Source organism: Bidens hawaiensis, unplaced genomic scaffold, assembly GCF_021521415.1.
Source record: "Bidens hawaiensis isolate Kalapana, Puna unplaced genomic scaffold, B.hawaiensis_p1.1 tig00039587_1, whole genome shotgun sequence".
Taxonomy (NCBI): Eukaryota; Viridiplantae; Streptophyta; class Magnoliopsida; order Asterales; family Asteraceae; genus Bidens; species Bidens hawaiensis.
This window is the reverse complement of record NW_027505616.1, coordinates 1-17,059: the sequence shown is the minus strand read 5'-3', so window position 1 is coordinate 17,059 and position 17,059 is coordinate 1. Positions and strand designations below refer to the sequence as shown.

Here is a 17,059-nt window from a genome sequence, read left to right as displayed (position 1 = left end):
TCAAAGGCTTCCTGAATATCGTGGAGGTAATCCACTGATTTCCTTGATTTTACCATCATGTAATCGATGTATACTTCCATGGTTTCCCCCATTTGCTCTTTGAACATCATGTTGACCAATCTTTGGTAGGTGGCACCTGCATTTTTCAAACCAAAAGGCATTGCAGTGTAACATTATATACATGTTAGAGTAATGAATTTTGTGTCTTCTTGGTCTGACAATTCCATTTGGATTTGCTGGGATCCCGAAGAGGAGTTAATAAAGGTCAACATTTCATGTCCAGCAGTTGCATCCACCATGGAGTCTATGTGTGGAAATAGGGAAGGATCTTTGGGTCAAGCTTTGTTGAATTCCGTGTAGTCGACACAAACCCTCCAATTGCAATTTTTTTCTAGACTACCACCGCGTTGGCTAACCATCTTGGGAACTTTACTTCAAAAGTAAATGTTATGCTTTTAAGGAACTAGACCAAGTGATCTTCAATTTCTTGAAGAACCCCAGTTCCTATCAACACTTTGATGTCAGGATCCTAATAAACTAATAGTAATTTTTTGACCTCTTGTTCAACTACTTCCAAAACATCAAGCATTTTATTATTTGATTGCTATGCTTGAGTTGGTTTAGCCGTTGGTTTCATTGAAGAGGCATAAAAGAGGTTAATGCATTAATTTGAATCTTGACAATCCCCCAAGGTGTCAGAAGTTTGTGCATTAATGGTAGGTTAAGGGTACAACCTTCATATCATGGATCTAAGGCCTGTCTAAGATAACATTAAAGAGGTTAACGCATCAATAACATAGAATTTATGGATAGAGTTTACTCCCTCATCGTAAACTGGAAGCTTGATCTCTCCTACTATGCTCTTGGCCTCCCCGCTATATCCCACCAAGACCGGAGACTTCGATATAATCACGGATTCCGTAATAATCATCCTGTTTAGGATGTCCAGTTGGATGATATTTACTGAACTTCCATTGTCCACTATGATCCTGCGTACAAAAAAATTAGAAATATAAAGGGTTATGACCAGACCATCGTGATGTGGATCCTGAATATTGTTCATGTCCTCACCATCAAATGCGACTCTATATTCTTTGGGCAATGTCATTGTCTTAGTTGGTCCCTCAGTAGTTTATGCTTTGGTTATTTTGGTATTCCTTATAGCTGCTGAATAGGATGTTCCGCATATATCTGATCCTCCAAAGATAACATTTACAATCAAAGCGCCCGGTTATGGAGATTCTGCCCTTTGGGATATTGCTCGGGGTCCTGGTTTTGACTCTTCTTTCCTAGCAACTCTTTTAAGTGACCTTTGCTGAGTAGGTAGTTGATTTTCCTTTTTAGAGCAATGCACTCATCCATTACGTGACTAATATCTTCATGAAAAGCGCACCATTTGGACTTGTCTTTCCATGCACCATTATTCTCATTCCTTCGAGGCCATCTTGCCTTTTCACCTAGATCCTGAATAACACATATTAATCCATGAATATCAACTGAAAAACAATAGTCATGTAAGTTAGGATTCTATCCGTCATTCTCATCATTATCTACCATATTGACCCCATCATTCCTGGAATATGGTTTGGATCAATATGGTTTAGATGATGGGGAATCCGACTTCCTGTTTAGATGGTTGTAGGTGTTTGAGCCATTCAACCTTAGCTGAATCATCTTGTCTTCTTCCAGCCTAATGAACCTTAGAACCCTATACCTTTCTCTCTCCAGATTCCTGCAGGGATTCATGACAAGATCTTCTTAGAAAGAGGTATCCTTCTTGAGACCCATTTTGAAAGCTTGTACAGTCGTTGCAACATCTTGGTTGCGGATCTCTAGAGCTTATTTGCTGAATTGCTGACATAATCCCTAAGGGATTCATCATTACCCTGTGTTACTCTATATAAGTTAGTTAATCTTTTAAAACTTCTGTTGCAAGATAATTGGTTATTAAACAGGTTAACTAAATGAGCAAAAGATTTAGTAGAGAAAGGAGGGACACTTTAGAGCCATATTAACGCGGCTTTGGTCAGGGTTGAGCCAAAGCCTTTGCACAAACATGCTTATTTGAGGTTCTAAGGTATGAGGTTGATCTCCATCCTTAGGCGACATGCTCTTTAGGATCTGTGGTTCCATCATGCTTGGAGTCTGGAATCGCTTCGGGATCTCGGAATCACATATAGGAGGTGCGAATCTCGAGAACTTGCGGCTATTGGGGGCTACTTCCGAAATTGGCAGGACTATCCTGGGTGTTTTGGACAAAAATCTGCTAAGGATAATGTATCCAAATCAGTTAAGTGAGGTTTAGTGCTAAAATGATAACATCGAATATATGAAGGAAATAGAGATGAACACCGTGATTTGTTGCGAGGAAAAAACCCTTGATCTTGTTTAGATCAAAGGAAAAAAACCCCCGGTGATGACAACTCGTCAATCACGAATTTATTAATATCAAGAAGGTTACAAGTGTTTTGGAGATTACGATCAATATTACAATGAATGCTAGTGTGTAGAGAAAAATATGAGTTCTACTCTAGTGTGTGAGAATACAAGTGAAGTCTAATTGATCGTTATCTCGATATTATAAAGAAAATACTAATTAACAATATTCCCTATTAATCCGCCATCTTCCCCACTCTCTCCCTTCATGCATTTGACCACGTGCTCGAGAATTCCAAGTAGCGAATTAGGCGGTGGACTGAGTCTTAGAGCCGTTACATTATTAAGTAACAACCTACACACAAGAGACAATTGTAAATAATACTAAGTTTTGAGGATCCTTGATCCTATCACAGCTCCAGAACCCTTCAGAAGGATAATTGATCTAGATCTGTCGTCAAGAATAACATATCCTTAGTATCAAAATCATCTGCTCTAACAATTGCGCCCAAAATGGTGGGTGTTTATGCTTTACAGCTGGCATTTTGAAATTTGAATCCTGCAAAAAGTAGATGGTTAGACAGTCGCCAGAGATATTTATTATCTAACCCTTGATATTAATCATAGCCGCCTATATATGCGATCCCTATAAACCTTTTATAACCACATATCCAGGCAGATCATCAGGTATCCTTCCTTCTCTCTTTATTCTTTTAATTTTTTCGATAACATGTATGTCTCTTCATCTTCATCTCCTCCATCTAAGCCGTCTGACCAGTCCTTCCACGACTCCGGTTTGACGGAGATGCAATCCCAAAACCTCATAGCCAATCCTTCTATGGAGATATGTAAGTTCACTGACCCTGAGATAGATGAGTTCCGATCACTGTTTCCGCTGGAAACTATTTTCCGACCGTATAACTCCGGCGTTCAATGTGACGTTTATTCTCGAACCTGGGTGTGTTTTCCGGCTTGTCCCTTTCTCATTAGCTACACTTATCCTTTTCCCCCTTTCACACAGATTTTCTTTGAAACCACGGGCATATCTTATATCCAAGCTATGCCCATGATCTGGAGAGTTCTAGGTACCATTGAGAAAATTATTGAAGAGGAGATTCACTTTGGCATCACGGAATTGTCTCACCTGTATACCCTAACCACTCACGGTCCAAGCCGGTTCGTACTGAAGTCCAAGCCTCGACAACCCCATCCGATTTCAAAAGTGACGTTAAACGATTCCTTTTGTAGGAATAAGTTTTTCTTCGTAAATCGCAACTCCATACCTGGTGGGGCTGATTTACCTTTGAAATGGATCAGAAAGGGTAGGATCCTGGATCCTTAACAAGACATGATCCGTGATAACAGATGTAACTCTAAATCTTTTTTCTTTTTCATGATTTGCAATTGAGAATTTTGATTCCCTGGCCAAGCTACCTGGAACAAAAGAAAAAACAAAACGATTCCTTGCCCCGGATTCTGAGGTTAGAACTTTTCAAGCCCGATTTGTTGAAGCTTTCTGCGAGATCTCATCAGACTCAAACATGTCAAGTAATATTAGCATAATAAATAGAAATAATTAAGAATAGTTAGAACACTTATCTGTTGTTTGACTTGTGCAGGTGCTAAAAAATCTCAGAAATCTGCCAGCAAATTTTCTTTGGAGGACATCGACAGCTTGATTACTCCTCAATATATCAAGAAGGAGGCACTGAAGGCAGCATCTACTTACGAGCCGAAAACCACAACTACCAGAGCCAAGTCAGCCGCTTCCAAGAGTAAGAGATCCTCTGAGCCCGAAACCCACTTTGATGTGATCCTCACTTTAAGTATCCTGTATCCTACTATTTTGAATTTAAAGATCCAATATCCTTCTAATCCTCACTCAATTGTTGGTTACAGGCTGTGAATGCTTTTAAAGACCACTGTGAAAAGATTGTGAACCAGATGAGCGAGAAGCTGTCCGGGATGGGGAATGCTGTGGTTACCAAGGATAAAGCCTTAATCCAGCTTTCAAAGGACAAGAAGCAGTTGGAGGACCAACTATCCACAGCGGAAGCCCAGCACCAACAAGAAGTGAAACAGGCTACATAAGAGGCTAAAATGTGGGCTGCCAGGCCAGTGCTCCAGGCAAGGATTAAGATAGCGACGGAGGCCGGTGATTCTGCTTTCGATAAAGCGACCTGGGATGTGAAGAAGTGGAAGACTGCTCTGGCGGCTCTTGGTGGCGAAGAGGATGTGGATATGGCTAAGGAGAATGAAGCTGGGACTAGTGGGGTCAAGGATGTGGTGGAAGCTGGTGAAGGAGCAGGTGCTGCGGAAGGCGAGGAAGCCGCGTGAATGGGCGATGAAGGATATTGAAGACAAGGCCCGAGCCCATTTTTTTATGTTGATGTTTTTATGGAGAATTTTGTTGTAACAACATTAGTAATAGGGTTTAAGGATCAATGATCCTCAAGACAATCTTCAGGGGTACCGAAGGTGGATGGATCCTTGCTTATGAGGATGAAGCCTTTGGTGCCTCTGACTTTTATTTTTGTAAGTCCCGAATCTGGATCATTACAATATGATATTAACCAACACACGTCAAATATGCGGAATCTAGTTAACGTGGTGATTCAAGAACAATGATGTACAGTATGAATAAAATAAACACGTAATATGGTTTCAATGCATACGATTATATTATCAATCGTCAGATACATAAACCACTTAGTCAAACGATACAATGCTCTCTAGATGGTGGCTCTCAAAGTGTTCAACAACTCTCTTAATGTGAACAACTTAAACCCTATACACATATTCTCTATATATAGGGAAGCTAACAATCAAGCCCATGTAAAGCCCAAAGCCCACCGAGATCTTTTAAGGATCATAGCCCAATACGATACCCAATAAACAATATAACTAAGTACAAGCCACCAAATATGGACCCAACAATTTTCCTGCGCTTTAAGAACAATTAGTAACACCTGCTTAACCCGGGTGGATGGTCCATCTTTCATATGGTGAAATCCGGGTTAAGGTTTTTGGATAAGTCCAAGTGACTTATGTTTAATAATATAAAGCTTTTGACTATTTGCTTGTTATTGTAAAAATTTGTTTGATATAAATTTAGTCTTGTTGAAGAATTTAAAAACACCTTTGAATAAGAATTTTGAGGATAGAATATCCTTGAAAAATATAGGCTAGGAATTTCATATCCTTAAACAATAGAATTTAGAAATATCTTAACCAAATAAATATAAATTGACAAGTAGAAATCATACCATAAGATCTAATTAGGTCTAGGTTACCATAAGTAATGAGCCTTATGTGACCCTTGTATAAGCAATTTAAGGATTTCGAATCCATCAATCTTGATTCTTATAATTGAACTTAGGATATATGTTGCAAAGAACTTATAATATTAATTGGGGTTAAACCCGTGAAGCTGGGGACAAGCCCAAATAATCAACTGGGGACAAGCCCGTGCAACTGGGGACAAGCCAGTGAACTGGGGACAAGCCTAAAAACTGGGGACAAGCCCAAACTGGGGACTGGCCCAATATACGGATGTTAACTGGGGCTCGCCCAAACCGGGATTTAGCCCAAACGTAAGATAACATGAAAATGTTATAAACTGGTGGTATGGTACGTCTACCATAAATCGTAGGATCCTCCACATAGCCGAAAACAACGAAATTGTCAGCCACTAAGCATGTACTGGTCCCACTGCCCCGGAATATACATTGGATAGCGTGCACTACATGCGAGAGTGTAGAAACTCTAGTTCGTAAGAAAGGTGAAAACCTTTAAACCTTGGAGGATGTGACCATCGGGGGTCATTACCAATCCTGGGCTAGGCCAAGGGAATTAGTTTAGTACCTTAAAGGGAAAGGAGAGGTGGCTAACCTCTTGATCATTAAACATCTTACCAAAATCCTGCATTGTTACTTAAATATTGGAAAATACAAATGTTAAGAATATGTTATCCTTAAATAAAAACTTAAAATGAATAAGTGATTAGATAGATATTACCGATTTTAGGATCCTTGATCCTTTAAGGATACTCGATCCTCAGAGGATACTTGATCATGATCAAAAAAAGTATTTCTTGAAGTGGATAACAGTCCATGCTCTTGGTAACCTGTTGCCTTCCATAGTGAGCAAATGATATGCCCCCTTTCCTGCTTCTGACTCAATCAGATAAGGACCTTCCCATTTGGGTGCTAACTTCCCATCTGTTGGATTGGTTGTATTCTGGAAGGCTTTTCTCAAGACTAGATCTAGTTCTTGAAATCTTCTGATCCTTATATTTTTGTTGTATGCCCCAGTTACCCTTTGTTGATATGTTGCCATTCTGATCTTGGCTAGGTCTTTGAGTTCTTCAACAGTTTCCAAGTATTCAAGAAGGATTTCTTCATTGACCTCAGGATCACGGATGCTTGTTCTGGCTGCCGGAACCACCATTTTTGTGAGGATTACTGCTTTTGATCCAAACACCAATGAGATGGGTGTTTGGCATGTTGCATTCTTGGGTGTTGTCATATCAGCCCAAAGAACATAAGGTAGCTCTTCGGCCCATTTTCCTTTCTTGGATCCTAGCTTCTTCTTTAAGTTGTTGATGATTATCTTGTTGCTAGACTCCGGTTGACCATTAGCTTGAAGATGTACTGGAGTAGAGGTAATCATCTTGATGCCCCAGCTATCACAAAAGTTAGTGGTTCTTTTCCCGATAAACTGGGAACCATTGTCACAAATAATTTCTGAAGGGATACCAAATCTAGTAATAATGTTCTTTTAATGAAAGATATCACCTCTTTTTCGCGTACTTGAATAAAAGCTTCTGCTTCTATCCACTTTGAAAAGTAATCAGTCATTTCAAGCATGAATACTTTTCCTCCTGGTGCCTTAGGTAGTTTACCCACAATATCCATGCCCCACTTCATGAAAGGCCATGATGTGGATATAGGATACATAGGTTCTGCTGGTTGATGTAGGATATTTGCATGCCTTTGACAAGCATCACATTTCTTTGAGTATTCCATGGCATCTCTCTTCATTGTTGGCCAGAAGTATCCTGTTCTTAGAATCCTAGAAAATACGGCTCTACCTCCAGTGTCATTACCACAATCACCTTCGTGAAAGTCTTTGAGCACCTCTTGGATTTCAGGGTCCTCAATGCACCTCAAGTATGGACCTGCAAGAGATTTCCTTTATAGCATATAATCTAATAAAATATATTTTGATACCTTGAGTTTGAAAGATTTAGGATTCTCCGTGGCTGGAATTTCTCCAGTTTGAATGTATTTTTTGATCGGTAGGATCCAGGATCTCTCCAACTTCTTATTCTCCTATTGCTGGCGAGAGTATATGAATGATTGGGATCTTCGTGTCTTCTGGAATCTTCAAAGATGAGGCTAAATTTGCCAAGGCATCTGCCCCAACATTCTCTTCCCTCGGTACCTGTACAATGCTAAACAATTCGAAGGATTTTGCTAATTCCTTCACAACATCTAGATATTTAATTAGTTTTTCTCCTGTAAAAACATATGAGCCATTAAAGTGGTTAGCAATCAACAATGAATCTATATATACTTGAAGATACCTGATCCTCATGCACTTAGCTAATTGTAAACCTACGATCAGAGCTTCATACTCTGCCTCATTGTTCGTTGCTTGAAATTCACAGGCTATAGACTGGGGTAATATGTCCCCCCCTGTGGCGATTTCAGTAGGACCTAATCCTGTCCCTCTTACGTTGGGTGCTCCATCTATGAAGAGGATCCAAGGATCCTTGGTTTCTTCTAGTTGGTGGACCTCTAGATCAACTTCCTTTTGCATATCACTGCTGAAATCAGCCACAAAGTCTGCTAGTGCTTGCGATTTGATGGCTGTTCTAGGCTCATACTTAATATCATATGCACTTAGCTTCACAGCCCACTTGGCCATTCTTCCTGATAATTCTGGTTTTCTAAGCACATTTTTAACAGGATAATTAGTTCTCAATATAATAGTTAGTGTTTCAAAGTAATGTCTCAATTTAGTAGAAGCCATAATAAGTGCAAGAATTAATTTTTCTAAATGAGAATACCTAGCTTCTGCATCTAGAAGACTTTTACTTACATAATAAACGGGATGTTGTTCACCTTGATGATCCTTCACAAGGACAACACTTATAGCATTTCCTGATACAGCTAGGTATAGGTATAAGGATTCTCCATCCACAGGCTTCATCAGAGCTAGTGCCGAGGATAAGTAACCCTTTAAAGCTTTAAGTGCAGCCTCATGCTTCTCTGTCCACTCAAACTTCTTGTTTTTCCTAAGAATGTCGTAGAAATCTTTGCACTTCTCGGAGGATCTGCAAATGAATCTGTTGAGAGCAGCTATTCTTCCCATCAATCTCTGGACATCCTTAGCATTCACAAGGGATTTAAAGTTGATGATGGCTTCGATTTGCTTGGGGCTTGCTTCTATTCATCTTTTAGTCACCATGTATACTAGAAACTTTCCAGCCTTAACACCAAAATGGCATTTTGATGGATTCAGTTTCATGTTATACTGGTCGAGGATATTGAATGCTTCTTCAAGATCTCTGAGGTGATCCTCAGCCCTCTTTGACTTCGCCACCATGTCCTTTATGTAGACCTCCATAGTCTTGCCTAACTGATCCTTGAACATCATGTTGACTAATCTTTGATATGTTGCCCCTACATTCCTTAGTCCGAATGGCATAGCAATATAGCAATATAGGTAGGAGTCATGAATGCTGTATCCTCTTGATCAGATGGTTCCATCTGAATTTGTTGAAATCCAGAGGAAGCATCCATAAAGGTGAGTATCTCATGTCCTGCCGTTGCATCCACCATGGAATCTATATGTGGTAACGGGAAAGGATCCTTGGGGCATGCCTTGTTTAAATCAGTAAAATTGACACACACCTGTTGGAATCGATCTGCCCAAGACTCATATTAGAGTTGATATGGCTAGTACGTATTGATCCAAGTCGGGTCATACCCAATAACAAGCTAGACAAACACCACGATATTTATTATTAGATATGATCTAGTTAATAAATATCAACACTTATAATATTTTGAAAATGGTTTTCTAAATATTTGCATTTGTGTGTTAAATAAATTATATGGATAATTTATATTTTGAGAGATGTTATTTAAATTGGTTAAATAAACATATTGCATGTTACTTATGATATGTTTTATAACATAAGTATCATAAGTAAATAAAATGTAAGTAATTAAAAGTGGATTTGAAATTTGGGTGGGAAAATTCCTCCCTCTTCTCTCTCCTCCTTTTATTCTTTCAAAGCATGCATGGTTGTTTATTGGGAGATCACTTTTCTTGGAGAAAAACAACCATACTCTCTCACACACATTGCTCTCTCTCTTTTCTCTCCATTCGGAACCGATAAGATGAAGAAGAACAACAAGGGTGTTCTTGCAAGTGTTTTGGATCCTAGCAACGTAGGTGTTTGTTGGAGCTTGTCGGGTATACAAGCTTGAGGATTCCTCCTTTGGATTCTAGCCGTTCAACCTCATTCATCTCCTTCGAATCTGTAGACTTGAAGGTATATATGTTAACACTCTATGGTTGTGTTTTGATAGCATGCATATTCGTATATGGATCCGGGCATTGGGTTTTACATAAACAGGTTTATGTGTATTGGTTAACAAGATTTAAATACTTTATTTTCGCTGCGTTTTCCTTAATAAATGGTTATTTTGGACTTTGATAATCTTGCTAAAACTCAACAATGGCATCAAGATCCGCTTATACGGATACATGCTTCATAGATCCAAAAAATTTCGGGTTTTATGGTGTGGTGAACAATATGGCCGAAAGATTTTTAGGCTTTTGGTTACCCCTTGGTTCCTTAAGATTATACTTTACATGCATGTGATAATCTTGAAGAATTAAGTCATATGGATGATTAATTATTTTGTTTGGACAATACCCGAAACTTTCGGTTTTGTTCCTCTTGGCCGAAAGTTTGATGGGTAAGAGGGGAACCACTTTTGGTCTTCTAAGAACTTGCATATTTGGATGTGCATTTGGATGTTCATAACCTAGCCATGACCTTTGGATGTGTTTGTGTTGTGATTTATTCGGTTTATTCAATATGGTTGTAATATTCATATATTTGGGTTTGTAATCTATTTATTCATTTCATATTGGTTTGTAATAATAAGTATATTAGTTGTATTTCTTTTATTAGAAAAAAATGTATTAGGATATGTTTTTTTTGTAAAAGAAGATGCAAAAAGGTTACGGTTTTGGTTTTGGGCCTTAATGGACTTCATAGTCTAAGATGGGATTTTAGCCCAATGGCCAAAGCCCAAACTGGGAGTCCCATGGAAGCTGGGAGCTGAAGTTGGATCCCAAATAAAGTAGAAGAGTCACAACACAAGGTGGACACTTGAAACATATGGATGCGGGATCAAGTGGGAGTTCACCGACACATGCCTTGTGTCATTCTCGTCCCTTAGGAGAGACCTTTTGGCACACTTGTTTCGGTCAACAAGAGTTGTCATTCTAGGTGGTTATGGTTATGAGCTTGTGTTTGTATTTTATGCTTGTGTGGTTGATTTATGTTTATTGTTTTATCATGTTTGGATGTTAACAATTAAAATCGACAACTAGCATAAAAGTGATTCCTTTGAAATTATTAAGTTATAAAATTGGTTTTATTAACTATTAATGATTTCATAATAAATTGGGTTTTATTTAAAGGAATTTGAAAATTGGTTTTCAAAGGTACCATACATTTGAATGCATGCAAATGGAAGGTACATTAAATAGTTTTCCAATCTAGAATTTTGAAAACTAAAATCCCTTTTAAAACAAGTTGAACACCATCCTTTTATACGACACTTAAGTCACTTGTAGACTTGAATCGTGGAATAGGGTCACCTAACCACATTTAAGAAAACTTGTGATCTTGAGGTGGTTTTACAATACTTTTGGGATGAGGGTCACCTAACCTCTTGTATGTGTAAACTCACACGTGTGTGTAAGTAGGACGACTTGATTTGGAAACCATGTGAATAGGGTCACCGGCACATGGCGTTCAAAGGTGTTGATGGGAATAAACATGCCAACAAAACATATGATGCTTAACCGATCCCATAAAACTAGAAGTTGCAAAGGGTTGCAATTGTCAAACGTTGACTACCTTGTTAATTTGAATAGTAGGATAGAGGTCACCTAACTACTATTTGAATGAAACGTTGGATTCTAGATTTTAATCAATAATTGTCTTGGAGACATTAAAAGGGTATTAGAGATTAAAATTTATTTATATCGAAAATACTAAATTGAACTTTGTTAAATTCTTTATAGATGGCCGCAATCAACAATCCACAGAACGCTATTATCCCTCATGTGCATAATCTATCACTTAGATCTATTTTGGACAAGGATCGTCTAAACTTTAATAACTTTATGGACTGGTATCGAAACTTGAGAATTGTTCTCAAGCAAGAAAAGAAGTCCTATATATTAGACGATCCTATTCTCGATGAACCCGACGTCAATAACTTGGATGCCTATGCGGATTGGCTTAAATACACCAAAGATTCGGTGCAAGTTTCTTGCCTCATGTTGGGAACAATGATTCCCGAAATCCAAAAGGATTTCGAGAATCATGGTGCGTATGACATGGTAACCCAGCTTAAGGAAATGTTCCTTACTCAAGCTAGGGTGGAGCGCTTCGAAACGGTTCGAGCACTTCATGCATGTCATATGGAAGAAACCCAATCCGTATCATCTTATGTGCTTAAGATGAAAAGCCACATTGATCGGCTTGAACGGCTTAACTGTCCCGTCTCAAAAGAGTTAGCCACGGATTTGATCCTAAACGGCCTAACTAAAAGGTTTGAGACATTCGTCATGAACTACAACATGAACGGATGGGACAAAAGCATTGGTGAGCTTCACGGAATGCTTTAAGACAGCTGAAGCCGCATGGGTAAAAAGGTTTTACCCGTTCTTACGATCAATGAGGGTGGCTTGAAGAAGAGGCATCACCCGGAACCAAAGGCAAAGGTTGTCATTGGTAAGGGGCAAGTCAAGAAGGGGTTCAAGGGAAAGGCAAAGGCGGAACCCAAACCTAAGAAGCTAAAGGTTAGTGCTGAGGATCCGTGCTTTGGTTGTGGGGAGATAGGCCATTGGATGAGACCTATCTCAAGGAGTTGAAAGCTAAGAGGGATGCAGGGCAAACCTCAGGTACAACTTTCATGATCCATATTGATCTTAATATTATTTCTTCTAACACATGGGTATTGGATACCGGATGTGGAACTCATATATGCAATTCATTGCAGGGGTTCAAAAGAAGAAATGATTTCAAGAAAGGAGATATAAGTCTCTTCATGGGCAATGGGGCAAAGGTTGACGTCCAAGCCCGAGGAGATTACGTTTTGAAGCTTCCAAATGGTTTGGAAGTTATTTTGAAAAACATTATGTATGCTCCTAGTTTTGACTAGGAACATTATCTCCGTTTCTCTTTTAAGACAATGTGGTTATTTTTTCAAGTTTATAGACAATGGGTTTTATGTTTTCATGAATGATGTCTTTTATTTTAAATAAATGCCGTTTAATGGCATTTATGAATTGGTTCATGATAATATATCCATTGATAACTCGTTTACCAAGCAAGCACCAAAAGACTCAAATTGGATTTGAGTAAAACTTTTCTTTGGCATTGTCGCCTTGGTCACATAAACAAGGATCGCATTCATACACTTCAAAAGAATGGTCTTTTGAAATCAAGTGATGATTCATTTGATGAATGTGAATCTTGTTTATTGGGAAAGATGACCAAGGAGCCCTTTCGTGGAACTAATGAAAGGGAGAAAGACTTATTAGGTATCATACATTCGGATGTATGTGGTCCTTTTAGGACAATGACAAGGAATGGTGAAAGATACTTCATTACCTTTACGACGATTATAGTCGCTATGGGTATGTGTTCTTGTTAAGACACAAAAATGAAGCCTTTGAAATGTTCAAAGTCTTCCAAAATGAAGTACAAAATCAACTCAACAAAACAATCAAGGTACTACGTTCCGATAGAGGAGGTGAATACCTCAATGATGCGTTTCTAGAACATCTTAGGAGTTGTGGGATTGTCTCACAACTTACTCCACCCAGAACACACAACATAATGGTGTGTCTGAAAGGAGGAATCGAACTCTATTGGATATGGTTCGATCCATGATGGCTAGAAGCACATTACCTCTATCATTTGGGGTTTCACACTGATCTCTGTTGCCCGTAATTTTAAATATGGCACTAACCAAGAAAGTGGAAAGGACACCTTTTGAAATATGGCATGGAAAGGTTCCATCATTATCATATTTAAGGGTATGGGGCTGTGAGGCTTATGTTAAGATCTACACCCTCTGATAAACTTGAAAGCCGTTCCACTAAGTGTATCTTTGTAGGATATCCCGAAGATTCAATGGGATATTACTTCTACAATCCAAATGAGCATAAAGTGTTTATAACTCGCAAGGATAAGTTCTTGAAAGAAGGTTCCTTATGGAAGGAACTGATAGAACTATGGAACTCGAGGAGGATCGAGAACCACAAGCCAATACACGTTTGGTTGACACTAGTAATCAACAAGAGGTTGTTGATGATGATCAAATGGTTGATCAAAACACACAAAACGTTCGCAAATCTGGTAGAATTAGCACTCCACCTGAAAGATATGGATTTTTCATGGATGGATGCTATGTGGTAGATTCTGATGAACCAACCACATACCGAGATGCAATGTCACAATCTGATTGTGATAAATGGCTGGAAGCCATGAACGTTGAGATGCAATCCATGCATGACAACCAAGTATGGGACCTGGTTGCTCCACCACTTAATTCCAAACTGGTTGGAAGTAAGTGGGTTTTCAAGAAGAAAACTAATATGCATGAAACTTGGATACTTATAAAGCTAGACTTGTAGCAAAGGGTTTCACTCAAACTCAAGGGGTTGATTATGATGAAACTTTCTCGCCCGTGGTGATGCTAAAGTCTATAAGGATATTGTTTTCCATAGCCGCATATTATGAATATGAGATATGGCAAATGGATGTCAAAACTGCTTTTCTAAATGGACACCTTGAAGAAGATGTCTATATGGTTCAGCATGAAGGTTTTGTCGATCCACAACATCCTAATAAAGTATGCAAGTTGAAGAAATCAATCTATGGATTGAAACAAGCATCTAGAAGTTGGAATCACCGTTTTGATGATGAAGTGAAGAAATTTGGATTCATCAAAAACGTTGATGAAGCTTGTGTGTATAAGAAAGCTAGTGGGAGCATCATTACCTTTCGGGTATTATATGTCGATGACATACTGCTGTTTGGACATGACATTCCAACCTTGGAGGGTGTAAAAGCCTGGCTTGGAGGTTGTTTTTCCATCAAGGATCTTGGTGAGGGCCGCCTATATTCTGGGAATAAGGATATACAGGGATAGATCAAGGCGGTTGATAGGTTTGAATCAAAGTGCATACATTGACAAGATCTTGAAAAGGTTCAAGATGGAAAACTCTAAGAAAGGTTTGGTACCTATTCAAAAGGGAACGATGTTGAGTACTTCTCAATGTCTAAGATCAAAGGATGAGCAAGACAAAATGAATGGAATCCCATATGCATCTGCTATAGGATCCATTATGTATGCTATGATTTGCACAGGCGGATGTGTCATACGCTTTGAGCATGACAAGTAGATACCAGCAAAATCCGGGAACAAGCCATTGAATGACGGTTAAGAGCATATTGAAATACCTTAGGAGGACTAAGGATATGTTTCTAATATATGGCTCTGGTGAGGAGGAACTCGTTGTAAAGGGTTACACGGATGCGAGTTTCAAACTGATCGAGATGATTCTCGATCACAGTCGGGATATGTCTTCATTCTAAATGGTGGTGCTGTCTCTTGGAAGAGCGCAAAACAAGACGTGGTAGCCATGTCCACCACTGAATCAGAATACATCGCCGCCTTGGCAGCTCAAGAAGCTGCGTGGATTAGAAAGTTCATTGCCGATCTAGGGGTAGTCTGTACCATTCATGACCCCCTAGAAATCTTTTGTGACAACGAGGGTGCGATTGCTCAAATCAAGGAACCCCGTGCACATCAAAAGACTAGGCACATTGATCGGAGATTCAACTACCTAAGGGATGAAGTTGAAAAGGGAAAGATATATATTTGCAAAGTTCACACTGATCAAAACATTGCGGATCCACTCACGAAGCTCCTTGAAAGGCCGAAGCATGAGGGTCATACTTGTGCCTTAGGACTTCGATATTCTAGTGATTGGATTTGATCTACTTTTTATTTGGATATCGGAACAATTGTTATTTTGTCTCATTCATATGATTATGGTTTATGATTATGACTTTTGAGTTATGTTCATTTTAGCATGTTTAAATCCGTGAATAATTAGATTATTCTAAACGTTCGTAGTCTATCATACTTGTGGGAACAAATATGAAAGTAAGACTATTATGAACTTGGATTGGTGGATATACATAAGGCATGAATATAGAGCAAGGGTTTGCTGCCAAGGTTCATAGATATTTATGGGATAAATATTGGACATGACCCGCCCTAAATTTTACTGCATGAAATCCTTGTGATTTGTGATCATAAGTAAATTTGAGTAAAGGCGAACATCATAGTATCCTCCGACCTGACATACATATTGGGTCTTGATATTCATCGACAATTATACTTTGACTTAGTTCTTCGCTGCTCTGAAACATGTCAGTACATAAGGCTAAGCTCAAGTGTAGTACGAGGTGATTGTGAGAGACATATGTAGTCAATATGGGATTTTTCCCTCTTATTCGTTGAGAGTTAAATTTCTAAGGCCTGATTAGTTAAATCAACAGAGAATTATCACTCCGTGTCTCTGGATTTAACATGACATTTGTGGCAAAAGGATAAATGATAGTTTCACCTAAATCATTTTCAAGTATGGGACTTGAAGGGGATGATGTTATTGAATGCACTTCGTATTGCCTATTAGGGATAGTAAACGTTGTTAGGCGGTATTTTCTATTTGCATCAATCTTATATGAATCTTGTGCAAGTGGGAGATTGTTGGAATCGATCTGCCCAAGACACATATTAGAGTTGATGTGGCTAGTACGTATTGATCCAAGTCGGGTCATACCCAATAACAAGCTAGACAAACACCACGATATTTATTATTAGATATGATCTAGTTAATAAATATCAACACTTATAATATTTTGAAAATGGTTTTCTAAATATTTGCATTTGTGTGTTAAATAAATTATATGGATAATTTATATTTTGAGAGATGTTATTTAAATTGGTTAAATAAACATATTGCATGTTACTTATGATATGTTTTATAACATAAGTATCATAAGTAAATAAAATGTAAGTAATTAAAAGTGGATTTAAAATTTGGGTAGGAAAATTCCTCCATGTTCTCTCTCCTCCTTTTATTCTTTCAAAGCATGCATGGTTGTTTTATTGGGAGATCACTTTTCTTGGAGAAAAACAACCATACTCTCTCATACACATTGCTCTCTCTCTTTTCTCTCCATTCGGAACCGAGAAGAAGAAGAAGAAGAAGAAGAAGAAGAAGAAGAAGAAGAAGAAGAAGAAGAAGAAGAACAACAACAACAACAAGGGTGTTCTTG

The 17,059-nt window shown here is 38.5% G+C and overlaps 1 protein-coding gene across 1 annotated transcript; it reads right to left on the bottom strand.

Moving 5' to 3' along the window:
- On the bottom strand, positions 1 to 1,108 carry LOC143614307 (uncharacterized). The gene is made up of 2 exons (XM_077087786.1): positions 771 to 1,108; positions 1 to 136 (listed from the first exon to the last, which is right to left on the bottom strand). Exons 1-2 carry the CDS (start codon positions 1,106 to 1,108, stop codon positions 1 to 3), a joined length of 474 nt encoding a protein of 157 aa, XP_076943901.1.
- Between the last annotated feature and the right edge of the window lie 15,951 nt (positions 1,109 to 17,059).